This window comes from Prunus persica, chromosome G6, assembly GCF_000346465.2.
Source record: "Prunus persica cultivar Lovell chromosome G6, Prunus_persica_NCBIv2, whole genome shotgun sequence".
Lineage (NCBI taxonomy): Eukaryota > Viridiplantae > Streptophyta > Magnoliopsida > Rosales > Rosaceae > Prunus > Prunus persica.
The window spans coordinates 19,873,122-19,885,945 of NC_034014.1; the positions used below are offsets into that span (position 1 = coordinate 19,873,122).

The window sequence follows — 12,824 nt, forward strand, 5'->3', positions numbered from 1 at the left end:
TATTTCATTCTATTGAATTAAGCTATTTGACTAAAATACGACCTAACGAGCTCATGCGTATGATAACTGCTATTAACTACTTAAGTTACAAACTCTTATCTCGATAGTATTTTTCTTTATATTGACAGTTAACCCTTAGAAAGTATCTGATTAATACTAACACAAACTAATAAAGGGGGTTAGTATTCAATTGTAGCCGCCTGGTGATTCAATAAGAGCTTAATTAATCCAATGCATCATACAAAACCACATGGTAAAACTTCTTCTTTTCCAAGAAAAGTTACAAGAAGGATCATCTCCTGGCAGGCCGATCCGAAAGAGGTCCAAAGCAGAGTTTTGAAGTAATCATTGCAAATCGTGTGGATTGATGAAATACCTTTGCTCATAATAAGTTGGTTTGTTTTATTATAATAAGGTGGGTTGAACGCGCGTTTCAATCAAAGCATGCCACAAAACTTGCGACCATTGCAATTAGTTCTTTTGGCACCTATGTATAAATGGAGGCTGATATTCTTTTTTTTGTCAAATGGGAACTTTTTAAACAAGAACGTGGCTGGAAATAGCAAATAACTTTTTCATTTGGGTTTGGGTTTGGTCTTAACGAGGAAGAAATTTGTCTGCATGTGAATCAATAATAAGTGTTAACAATTAGCACACGTGAGTTAGATACGTTGTTTATACCAGATAGTCCGTCCTTTTGCATCCAAGTTCAAATCCATTTTCTCGTAAATTAGAGTAATTTGGATTATCGTTTGTAGAAAAAAAAAATATAAACAATTAAAAACTTTGTCATTTTTGTGATATATAGGAACAATTATCGCTAGCAACCATGAACAAAAAAAAGTCTTGTTTTTTTGGGTCAACCAAAAGGTATAGAAGAAATGGTGTGCATTTATAGAAACAATTGTCAAATGTACTATGTTTCCCAAAATGTTGGATGGAAATGTCATTTATATGTTAAGGATCACTGTTTGAACATTTAAGGATAAAAGGACTCCACATTCAATGTTACTATGCATGTTATATGATTAGTCTTTAATCTATTAGCAACTCCCAAACCATTGGTAGGAGAAAAATAAAAAGTTGTCTATTTAAAGCAAGGAAAGGGATATGAAGTTTTATAAATAAAAAAATTGGGGCTTCAACTCCTTGAAGATTTGACAATTTCAAAAATGCAAAACTAACGTAAACACGAACCACAACTTAGAAGAATTTGACACAATTCATTTAATATGAATTAATTTCTTGAAGTTATTAGAGATTATAATATAGAAGGAGAGGTTAACAATTAAAAACACTCAAAAGGTTCACAATGAAAAGCACTGCTATCCGATCAATAAAAATGTTATTCTTGGACGATTGGATTGAATCCCTCGGCACACACCCTAAACCCCTTGTGGGTTAAAGTTCGGAAACAAAATTTAGTCCTTTGTTGGGTCAGAAAAGGAATTTCAGCTTGTATTTTGGACAGAGTGCAGGCCCAAGCCCAGATAAGAAAACCCATTATCCTTTTTTTTTTTTTGTGGTTCGAATGTCTGGACGAAGCGACAAGTCGTTTTAAGTTTCCGAAGAAAGGAGGGCTTCGGCGTGACCGTCAACCAGCCAAAACAGACAACTCACCCGAGACATACGCTGTCTGACACCGCGCACATCAATTATGGACAACAAATACCCTGTTTCACACTGTTCCTTCTTCCCCGAGCCCACCACTAGCCCAACCAATCCCAGAGCTCCACGTCACCACTTTGTACCCGACGCATCCATCCCCACAAGCGTGTCACGCTCTGGTTGGGGAGCTCACAGGCAAGGCAATGGGGGTGACCGCATTTAGACTCTAACATAATTGCAAGCAGCAGCAAAGGAAAAGTCCTCGTCTTTTGGGAAGCTCAATAAATTTGAGGCCTTTTTGGGGTTTTAATAGCAGAAGTAGCGATCTGGGATTGTTTTTTACTTTACTGGGTTGGGAGGAAAATGGCGAGTGGAGGAGGATATGGAGACTCGAACCAGAAGATAGACTATGTGTTCAAGGTGGTGCTGATAGGGGACTCTGCAGTGGGCAAGTCTCAGATTCTGGCCAGGTTTGCTAGAAACGAGTTTAGCTTGGATTCTAAGGCCACCATCGGCGTTGAGTTTCAGACCAGGACCCTTATCATCGAGCACAAGAGTGTTAAAGCTCAGATCTGGGACACTGCTGGCCAAGAACGGTCTCTCTTTCTCTCTCCTCTCTCTTTCTTTCTGTTTTCTGTAGCTTACAGCCCTTTTCTTCAATCTGCTACATGGGTTTTTGGATTTTGAAAGTTTGCAGCAGCTCTAGTGTACTTGATGGGCTTTTCAGTTATAGTATAACTTTTTAGGTGTTGCTTTGTGTAAAAAAAAATTTCTGGGTTAATTTTCTTTTGAAGTATAAAGTGGATTACATTCTGTGATGCTGATATTGGTTTAAGTGGATTGCTGATAAAATGTTTCATCTGTATGCTAGAATTGAACTGATTGAGATTATTAAACCGGGGAAAAAGGGAAGGAAAAGTAGGAGTAAGATTAGTACTTTGTGATGTTGTATTACATTTTCTTATTACCTAAGAATATAGATCCATGTTTTTTTATCTCATAAATGCACTCCAGTCAAATGATTAGATACTTTAAATGCTTTTTAAATGCATAGAATGAAATTGGATACCCTTCTTTATGTGATCCATGCATTGCTTAGTTGTAAATACCGGCCACTAGCAATATGCTTTTCAAAGATATGAAATTGTGTTGTATCCATATCCTACTTTTGGTGCCCTTTTGGCCGCCTTGCAATCTTGGATGTTGTCATGGATGATACAGCATGGTAAGAATTGTTACCCTTTTTAAAATGATGTGCCAGATTTTGAGTTGATCTATTTCGGGGTTGGGAATGGATGTTTACATGGGTGAGATTGTTGTCTTTTATAGGATGAACGGTTTTGGATAAATTTAGTGTTATCTTTGTTTAGTATCAGATGATATGTGCTTCTCAGTCTTATGCTATCTTTATGAGCTATTATCGCATAAGTTAGATAGTTGGAGTGTTGGATTCTACGACTTCTTTCATCACTGGATGAACTGTGAAGCCAATTAAAGGAGCATTCATGACCCAAGTCGGGCTATATGTTCACACAATCATATGAGGCTCAGCTTTTGCTCCCTTTTGCATAAACAAAGATTTCAATGTAACTAAACAAAGTACAACATTTGAAAAGAAATTATTATTGGTTGGAATGTAAATTAGTTGGGGTTAGAAGCCTTCACTCTTTGCTGTCACTTATTTACTTTCACGCTATGGAATAATCTTCCCACCTGACTCCTGTTAACTTTCTCAAATGGTGTATTGGCAACTGATTATTCTACTTCTCTTTTGCTGTTTTGAGCAGATATAGAGCAGTTACAAGTGCATACTACAGGGGCGCTGTTGGGGCAATGCTCGTCTATGATATAACCAAACGCCAGAGCTTTGATCACATACCCCGTTGGTTGGAAGAGCTGCGTAGCCACGCCGACAAGAACATTGTCATCATTCTGATAGGCAACAAAAGTGATCTTGAGAACCAGCGTGTGATCCCCACTGAAGATGCCAAAGAGTTTGCTCAAAAGGAAGGACTTTTTTTCTTGGAGACCTCAGCACTGGAATCAACAAACGTGGAGTCTGCTTTCTTGACTGTGTTGACAGAGATATTCAACATTGTTAACAAGAAGAGCTTGGCCGCCAGTGAAAATCAAGCTAATGGCAACCCTGCATCTCTGTCTGGTAAGAAGATCGTCATCCCAGGCCCTGCACAAGAAATCCCAGCTAAGAGCAAGGTGTGCTGTACATCGTGATTTCATTGGACCGTTGATTTCTAAACACGGATGCTTTCTTCTACATTCTTAATACTAGCAAATTTTGAGGGGTGTGATATATTTCCTTTGTATATTTTTTACATTGCTTTAGTTTAGTTTGTATGAGCTGATTAATTGCTTGTTTGAAATGAAGCTGATTTGGGTTTGCCTCTTTATGATCTGTTCTTTTAAGCATGAATGGTTTTTACTCAAACCCTACTCATAACTGTGTAAGATGCATCTATCCTTTGATGTCATCAAGAAGACACCAAATAGAAAGGAGAAACTCTAACCTGAAGCAGAAAAGTCACAAGAACAATCTTCTTCCCTCTCCCGATTCTTACACAATGATCGTTGGATGGCCACGGTTTAATTTATTAAAACAAGTCCTTTTGACAGGTGCTTTACGTCTGTCAATTAGCTTTCTCATAGTCTCCCACATGGCCGTGCTACAATACTATTGTATAATTTCTTCACGTGGGTGTGATTTGTTTAATATTATCCTCATTTACTGAATGGTTTCATTTCTTAATATTTTCATTAATTAAAAACATTTTTGGAGTTATGAATGTCCAAAACAAGAAAAATGAAAAAGAAATAAAGAAAACTTATTTGAATTTTGTGAGTTACTTGAATATATATACATATTTGTGGAGAGAATTGGTTAACCTGTTCTACAAGCAGGAGCAGAGTTTAGTGTTTTCTTTTGGAAAGGACAACATATGGAAAGATACGTAAGTGATAATTACATATAAAATGCTAGTGACTGTTAAGAGGAAGACTGTAGCGTCAATCGCATCTCAACCCTCGCAACCTTGATGATTGTGAGTATCCTACATCAGCGAGCCTCTCAGCGACATCTGAGATTGCATCGGGCGCTCGACTAACACTAACACTTCTCTTGTTTCCCATCCAATGACGCAGGGAGGAATCCATTCACAAGGAATAACAGTTCTTGTAGCAATTTCTGGGCAGCATGATTACACGCCAAACGCAAATATCATTGGTTACACTATACGAACATGATTCCAACCAGCAATGATGATTAAGAACACAACTAAAGATGATTAATATGCTAGATCAAAATTGCTCTGTTCTCAAGATTATGCAACAACTTGATGAGGCAAAATACAAAGATGTCTTCCATGCTAAAATAAGAAATCCAATTTTGTAGAAATATTAAAGAAAAAATGAAGTCATGGCATATCAATTACAACACCTGTATTAAATTATGAAATTAGAGTACAACAATGGAAATCTGGAAGCCCAGAAGTTGTCGCTTAACCCTCAGTTTCCAGTGTGATACTTTCCTCGTCACCATTCTTGTCCATATCCTTTACGTCCTGTTCCTCACCCTCCTTGGCATTAGAGGCTTTGTCTTTCTTCTCCACAGATCCCTTCTCGGTTTCCATGCGCATCAAAAGCCTTTCTAGCAGTTCTTGGCAGTCAATTGCAGTGACCATCACAGACAAACTGGACTTACCTTTCCAGCATCCAATGGCTATTGTTGACTCATCTACTTCAATGGAATCCGACAAGGCTTTGCCATCTGCAGATGTAAAATTTACTTAGGTTAAAAATTATACACATGAATATGCACTAGTTGTCCTTGACCACATGCTGCTAGTACCTTTCCTCAAAACTATTACACAGCATCCTGACATTAAGCCTGATGCTTTCTGACCGAGCTCAGCATCAACAAAATCTGCAAACTTGATACTTTTATATTGAAGAAGATGCTTAAAGTCCACTGGGGATGCATGTACAATCTGTTTGGTGATGTATGGAAGAATAAGTGGCAATCCTTCTGAGGATATCCGAAATGAACAAGGAGCCAAATTTCCTTCTCTTGCAGTTTGTCGTTCCTGTTGAGAACAAGAATAAATTAGGGAGAAATTGCTTCCGAATATTGGTCACCAGATTGTCTAATATTTTGTTCAACAATCAAGGGCTGTACCAGAATCTTTAGCTTAGAGCACGAGGAACATAGGATGAACTTATAAATATAACTACAAATTCGGAATCCAGCACTCACAATATAATAAGGTTCAAAATAACTGCACTTAAATATATTCCTTCTAATATATCTCATATGCTTTAGTTTCTCATTTAGGAGCATTCCATCATGGGTGTTCTCCTTTGTATTATATTTCTTCTTTTCTTTTGCCTTACAGATATTCCTTTGGTTATTTTGCAGTAGCTCTTACACTCCACAAGGGAAGCTAAGCAAGAAGGATAACCCTGTAAACAGTTCTGTTGCTCATTATCTTAATTTTACACACTACGATATTAGCAAGTGATCAACTTATCTATAGGCACGAAAGTTTTGCACAACTTTCTTTGCCTATGTCCCTATAAATTCGGAGCAACATTATTTTAAAAGAAATATAAATCAAATTTATCTGTGAAATACTTACAAACATCTTTAGCCCAATGGAGGTTATCTTAAGTTGCTGTCCAACAGAGAAATTCAGTTCAAGAACATCTTTGACTGACTTTGAGACGTAGTAAATTCTCTTCACATGATTAGCATCACTGTTTCTTGTGACAAGGTGGCCATTAAAGGGAAATGATTCATCAATGCCATAGAATGTCTTTATGCTATTGATGGTGGCTTCATCTTTAAAGAAAACAACAGGGTCAACACCTCTCCACTTGCCTTGAGTCTGCAACTTCCTCTTTCCTCCAGCTTTCTTGGGATCAATTTCCTTATCACTAGGCGCTTGGGCTTCCTCCAATACATTTACATTTTCTTCACATGTAACGGATGGATCAAGTTCCAAAGAATCCCCATCTAGTTCATCCTTTATCAACTCTGCCTCCGAAGCTGCTTCAGAAAATGTCTCATCTGTACCATCTGCCAAACTAGCCACAATCCCATTTGTATCTTCAGTACTCTGATTTTGTAATTGTACCTGTGGCTCATCATTCCTAGGGCCCAATTCCCCTTCCAGACTATTAGGTTTTCCCTGATTGGCTGCTCAATAAAAGGGAAAGAGGAACTATATTAAAAATAATAAAAAATGCAATAAACTGGAATTCTCTTATGAGGAAAGCCAAAGCAGAACATGGCAGCACAAGACTTGCTTCAGATCCTAAACAAAGTACAGGCCTCACATATTGCAAATGACACAAAACAGAGACAAGTTTCCTCTATATGATGGAAACAATGGATTCATACCAAAGAAGAAAATAATAATAATTATAAGAGCCAACATTTTAGCACAGGTACACTATCTCAAAGCACTTCAATTCTTAAGAAAGATCCAATATCACTAGGTAGATACTTGAACTCACCTGGCAAATCAGAGCGTTTGTGGAAGACAGCAATGAAGAAAGCTCCACCATTTTGATCATGCGGCACTATCCTCATGCAGCGTTCTAGTGGAAAATCAGAAACTTCCTCATCTTGTTCATTGGCTAGAGTTGCAGGATCATCACTTGACTCCAATGCATCTTCAACATTTCCATTTCCACCATTCTCATGCTTTTCTTCCACTTCCATACTACCATTATGGTCCGTTGGTTCTGTAAACCTTCTTCCAGAAGGAAACATGCTGGGAACAATGACAGATTTGCGATATTTGCTGACATTTTTGTGGGAAACTAACCACCTACCCTTGTCACGTACCTGCATTGCCAAGTGATTGAATATTGATTTATACACTGAACAGAAAACTCTAAAGCTGTAACTGATGCACCTGCATGCAACTCAGTAGGTGATGTTTGAACAATAATTTAGACCACTATCTTTATAGAATTAGCTTTCCATGCTATGAGATAGCTATATATTTAAATTTGATGCATTCGAGACAAGCAAAAATCAAAATGTAGAACCGACTTATACACAATCAAGCAGCCAGGTAGTATAAAATGGTTTCACCTAACATTGATGTGATGCATAGATTCAAAACAATTTCTTAACCCATGCAGGTTTTAGCAGGAGAAATAATGGATATCTATATGAGATCTTCTCCTCTCTCTTGTTTAGACAGGTAAAAACAAATTATTTATAGCAAAGATACCTTATTACATTGACGATGGTGCTATATGAAACACACAACGCTTAGATTAAATTTTTATAGAGCAACAATGTAATAAAAGCACTACAAATGAAATCGGAATCCATCCTATTTGGTAATTGAGCACACTACACAAACCAGGGGAACAGTTGTATTCAATAATATGTTTTGCACATCAAACTTTTAACAGTAAGCACTAGCAGACAAAGGTAAAACTAACAACTAACCTTCCACTTTTTAAGACCTGGCCGCCGAACAAGTTGAGGAAGCTCACTAGAGACATCAACAAGCTCAACAGACCCATCACATTTCCGCAAAATCTGCAAAAAATTGAGACATGGTCAAATAGGGTCAAAAGACCACAACCCATGCAAAGTCACAGGACTAGAAAAAGGAACACTTTCTCCAAATAAGAAAAGTCATCCAAACAAAAGAAATATGAAGCACAACAAAAAAATGATGTGACTCTGCAACAAAGGAACTTTTTCACATACAAAACATACATATATTAAAGGGCTAAAACATAAATCAGAAATAATATATGTCTACATAGATAAATCAGAAATAATTTAGAAAATCAATTAATCATGTGTAGAACAACACATGCTCCAACCCACTGAACAGTTGGCAAAAGGTGAACAATGATGAGTGAAGAGAACCAAAAGAAATAATAATTGTATGGTTAACATCCAATAGTTATCTATCATGGCCTACAAGCTCTCTTCATATGTAAGGATAAATCAAGCTGTTGTTGCTTACAATTTACAATCTTTGAACGAACCATCCCCAAGTTAAATATTTTGTTTCGAGCAATGTAGCTATATCGATACAAACTTTTATAACAACAATGGCATGATGCAAATATTATACAAAACAACATCTATATAATAATGGAGAAGAACTACAAAGCCAGACTTTCAAGCGATCACAAAATGAAAATAAATTAACACTATACAATTTAATTTATGAAAGACCACGCAACTGCACAGAGAATTACTATTTACCAAAATGTTAATTCCACAGATCCTACATCTTTTTGTGTAGAAAAATAACCAAACATGTTACCTCAGCGATCACAGCCTCATTCTCAACTGGATTCATGGAGCAGGTAGAGTAAACCATTCTTCCGCCAACTTTAAGCAAAGATAAACCTAGAACAAACAATATAACCTCAGCTATGTTTGGTATGCACACCAAATGAAAAGTATTGCATTGAAAGTCCTATTTTTACTGATTGACCACACCAATAAATCCAAGTATTTTTACTCAAAATCAGAGTGGCAGAGAATGAGCAAGTTTGATCCAAAACGACATTAGTTTAATGCCAGAATTAATCATTACAAAGTTTATATATTCAATCAACAAGAAACATATAAACTAATGTATTTAAGAAATGGTATGGCTGCCATCACCATCTTGTAGGAGAACAGAAATAATATCCAGAAAGAAACACATCTGCGCTATACATGCTTGATGTTTCCAGATTATATCCTCATTGTTTCAAAGAAATCCTAATATGCACATGGGACAGTATCTATGGGAATAAAACCACAAAGCATAGAGCCATAAAATTATATAGAAATTCGGAGAAAAAGTTTTGCATCAAAGATACCTCGCATAGCTATCTGAACTTGTAGAGGATGGACCCCATTGCCCAATCCAACATGCCTGTAAATAAGCAAAACAAATATCATCAACCTGTCAAAAGAAAATGTGATTGAAAATAAAAGTTCTACCATTTCCTCCAGATATCAGGAGCCTTGCGAAGGGTACCATCACCACTGCAAGGGACATCACATAAAACACGATCAAAGACAAGTTGGCTGATGGGTGGCTCCTTTTCAGCTCCTATTTCAGAAGCAGTAGAACAACTTTTTTTTAAACGGCATCCAGGAAAGTGCTGAGCTTCATGATTTGTGACTATCAAGTTGGCTGTGCACATTCTTTTTGTTTGATGGATGAGTAGATTACATCTTTGGACGTCAAGATCATTTGCTACGACCTAATCAAGGGGACAATAAAACTAGACATCAATGTCTTAGACGGTAGTAAAATGAGGGAAAATCCAGGTCATATCAAGGAAAAAAAAAATACTAACTAGGAGAATCATATAAGAGATTGAAAGGTGGGATAATAATCCATACTTGACAGAGGAAAACACATAACAGACTATAAAATATGATGTAAGAAATGTAAAACAACATATATTTAAAAGGATGCATACCAGTCCATCAGGTAGGGATCCGGGTTTTGTTGATCGGTGTATAATCTCAAGCAATTGGAATGTTTTTGAACCTGGTGCAGCACACACTGAGAAAAAATATAGCAAATGGTTAGAAAGCACTAGATTTAGTCTTTGAAACAAAAACAAAATAATTAATGAGCGGTCACAAGCAAACAGAGTACTGTTAAAGATTTCCTTACAAAAACTAAACTACACAACACAGAACAGAGTGCTCTCAAGAAATAAAGTTCCACAAGAAATTATGTATCTCCCATCCAAACTACGTTGTTCATTCAGCACTTTACAATGCCAAGAAGAAGCTTACAAACTCACTATAGAACAGAACCCATTACATTTTCACTTGATGCTCATTAATTCCAAGTTTCATCATTTGGTCAACAAGGTTTTTAAATTTGCACACTATTAGAAAGGGGAAAAAAAATATAAACAATATAAGTTGCTTACTATCAAGTACAAAATGATCTGGACGTACATCAAGGAATAGAGGAGGTACCTGTATCATAAAAAGTAAATAAATAAATTTAAAAAAACTAACTGGATACTTGAGCATTAAGATAAGTGAACTAAATGCGCTGAAACACTAGAAAATATAAATAAATATTACAGCACAATATCAGTTTGTAAACCATAAAGGAACAGACTACAAATAACATTGGCCCACCATGCTCACAGCCTCCTGTCTTGTGATGTTTCCAATCTCATTTTCAAGCTTTAAGAACTCATGAAACCTGAGAAATTCATACCATCAGAACCAGGAATTGACATATAAAAATATTAGCATGGAGAACTTGAGTGATTTGATAGCATCATGGAGAACTTGGTCAAATCGTCTACACACAAGCAATTGGAGGAGGATCAACTTGGAAACCAGAAAAACTGTTATGATAGATACGTATTAATAGTACTCATATAGGAACTCCTTTGGGAATACAAGAGCCAATCTCATCCATTAATCTCAAAACTGAAAGAACTACAGGACAGGTGGCATAAAAAACCCATCATACTACCAGCCCATCGAAAAATAGGCTTTTACCACTATTATCCGTAACAAGCACCATCAAGAAACAGGTCTTAGGTTACCTTGGTTCCAGGCACATATCTACCACTTATACTACAAAGTATTCTCAAACAATGCATCATTTACCTCTCAAGTGTTTGGTTCTTCCTCAGCTGCATGCGAGAAAAATTGGAATGCCAAGCAAGATTCTCAGGGTACCAAGGCAATGGCCTAATAGGCACCAGTTCACCCCCCTCACTTACCTGAACAGTACAGTTCAAATAATAAACAAGAAGCAACCATAAATGCATTACAATAAAAACAAAACGACGCAACACAATCTGTTGCCGCATTATAGTAACAAAATAGCCTACAAGAGACCAACCTCAGCTTGAAGAGATATCATAAAGTCATTCTCCAACTGGGTTCGGATGTCCGAACAAAATTGGCTACTGCAACATTAAAGACAAAAACAAAACCTATTATTCAGTCAATGGCTATATCTACAGAAACTCAATTCAGAAATGTGATTCACATAGAATTAAGCCGCGCATAAAATACGAAAATGCTAACAAAAACAACATCGCAAAGAAGTTATTTAAATTACCTTGAATTGATTCTAAAAGCAGCAGGCAACGGCTTTCGAAGAACTTCAATGAATCCATCCCACTCTTCTGGGGTCACTATCCCTTGCTCCTACCCACCATATCACACATGCCAAAAAATTAGCGAAGAGCATAACTTTTTTAAGAAAGAAAAGAAATACTGTATCCAATATATGTACGTATATATAGAAAATGATATCACCTTGTAATATTCATCGAATGCGGGATTCTGAGTGGCAAAGGGCTGCCAGCCACGATTTTCACCATTGTTTTCAGGGTTGTTCTCAGAGGAAGGGTCAGACTTGGGACGCTTCCAAACGTTCTCTCTGTTCTGACGGAAGTGGCGTCTCTGAGTGCGAGAACCTCCTCTGCCTCTGCCGCCGCCGCCTCCCATTTGCGTGTGTAGCTCAACTGTTTGATGCTTGGCCTCAGAGAACAAACAAGAGAAAAGAGCTACGCTGTTCAGTTCGCTAAGCAGTGGGTTTTACGTTTTAGGGGACCGTAATCGGGTCCTTGGGTTGCAGGTTATCTTGGTTTGGGCTTATGAGTTGGGCTTTTTGAGCAGTTGTGTATTTAATTTAGATTTTTTAAGAGTTTAAAAGTCTATTAGTAAGAAAGAAATTGAAGAGTTGCTTCAAAAGAAAATAATTCGTAAGAGTAAGTCCCCCTGGTCATGTCCTGCTTTTTATGTCCAGAAAAATGCTGAACTAGAAAGAGGTGTTCCCAGATTAGTTATCAATTATAAGCCCCTTAATGCGGTCCTAGAATGGATTAGGTATCCTATACCTAATAAAAGAGATCTCATTAATCGATTAGAAAAAGCAGTTGTCTATTCTAAGTTTGATATGAAAAGTGGTTTCTGGCAAATCCAAATAGATGAGTCAGATAGATATAAGACTGCATTTGTCACTCCCTTTGGACATTACGAATGGAATGTAATGCCCTTTGGATTGAAAAATGCTCCTAGTGAATTCCAGAATATCATGAATGATATATTCAATCCTTACAGTCAGTTTTCGATTGTTTATATTGATGATGTTCTGATCTTTTCTGAGTCATTAGAACAACATTGGAAACATTTGAATAAGTTCCTTCAAGTTGTCAAACAGAATGGT

At 37.0% G+C, this 12,824-nt stretch overlaps 2 protein-coding genes across 2 annotated transcripts; one reads left to right on the forward strand and one right to left on the reverse strand.

Moving 5' to 3' along the window:
* Window positions 1,857-4,016, forward strand: LOC18774122 (ras-related protein Rab11A). The gene is made up of 2 exons (XM_007205784.2): window positions 1,857-2,204; window positions 3,396-4,016. Exons 1-2 carry the CDS (start codon window positions 1,972-1,974, stop codon window positions 3,838-3,840), a joined length of 678 nt encoding a protein of 225 aa, XP_007205846.1. The 5' UTR covers window positions 1,857-1,971; the 3' UTR covers window positions 3,841-4,016.
* On the reverse strand, window positions 4,883-12,178 carry LOC18772788 (tRNA (cytosine(34)-C(5))-methyltransferase). Its single transcript, XM_007208299.2, has 15 exons — window positions 11,912-12,178; window positions 11,712-11,800; window positions 11,490-11,556; window positions 11,252-11,367; window positions 10,769-10,835; window positions 10,552-10,600; window positions 10,087-10,172; window positions 9,599-9,864; window positions 9,475-9,530; window positions 8,928-9,013; window positions 8,090-8,182; window positions 7,138-7,471; window positions 6,258-6,817; window positions 5,471-5,705; window positions 4,883-5,389 (listed from the first exon to the last, which is right to left on the reverse strand). The coding sequence occupies exons 1-15, from the start codon at window positions 12,101-12,103 to the stop codon at window positions 5,121-5,123; spliced, it is 2,565 nt and encodes an 854-aa protein (XP_007208361.1). The 5' UTR covers window positions 12,104-12,178; the 3' UTR covers window positions 4,883-5,120.

Excerpts from the sequence above, each read along its gene's own strand:
- LOC18772788 (XM_007208299.2), bottom strand. The coding sequence starts at position 12,103 with ATGGGAGGCGGCGGCGGCAGAGGCAGAGGAGGTTCTCGCACTCAGAGA. Across the intron at positions 11,368-11,489 it reads TGATATCTCTTCAAGCTGAG|GTAAGTGAGGGGGGTGAACT; the intron begins GTTGGTCTCTTG and ends TGTACTGTTCAG. Across the intron at positions 5,390-5,470 it reads TGTAATAGTTTTGAGGAAAG|ATGGCAAAGCCTTGTCGGAT; the intron begins GTACTAGCAGCA and ends TTACATCTGCAG.
- LOC18774122 (XM_007205784.2), top strand. The coding sequence starts at position 1,972 with ATGGCGAGTGGAGGAGGATATGGAGACTCGAACCAGAAGATAGACTAT. Across the intron at positions 2,205-3,395 it reads GACACTGCTGGCCAAGAACG|ATATAGAGCAGTTACAAGTG; the intron begins GTCTCTCTTTCT and ends TGTTTTGAGCAG.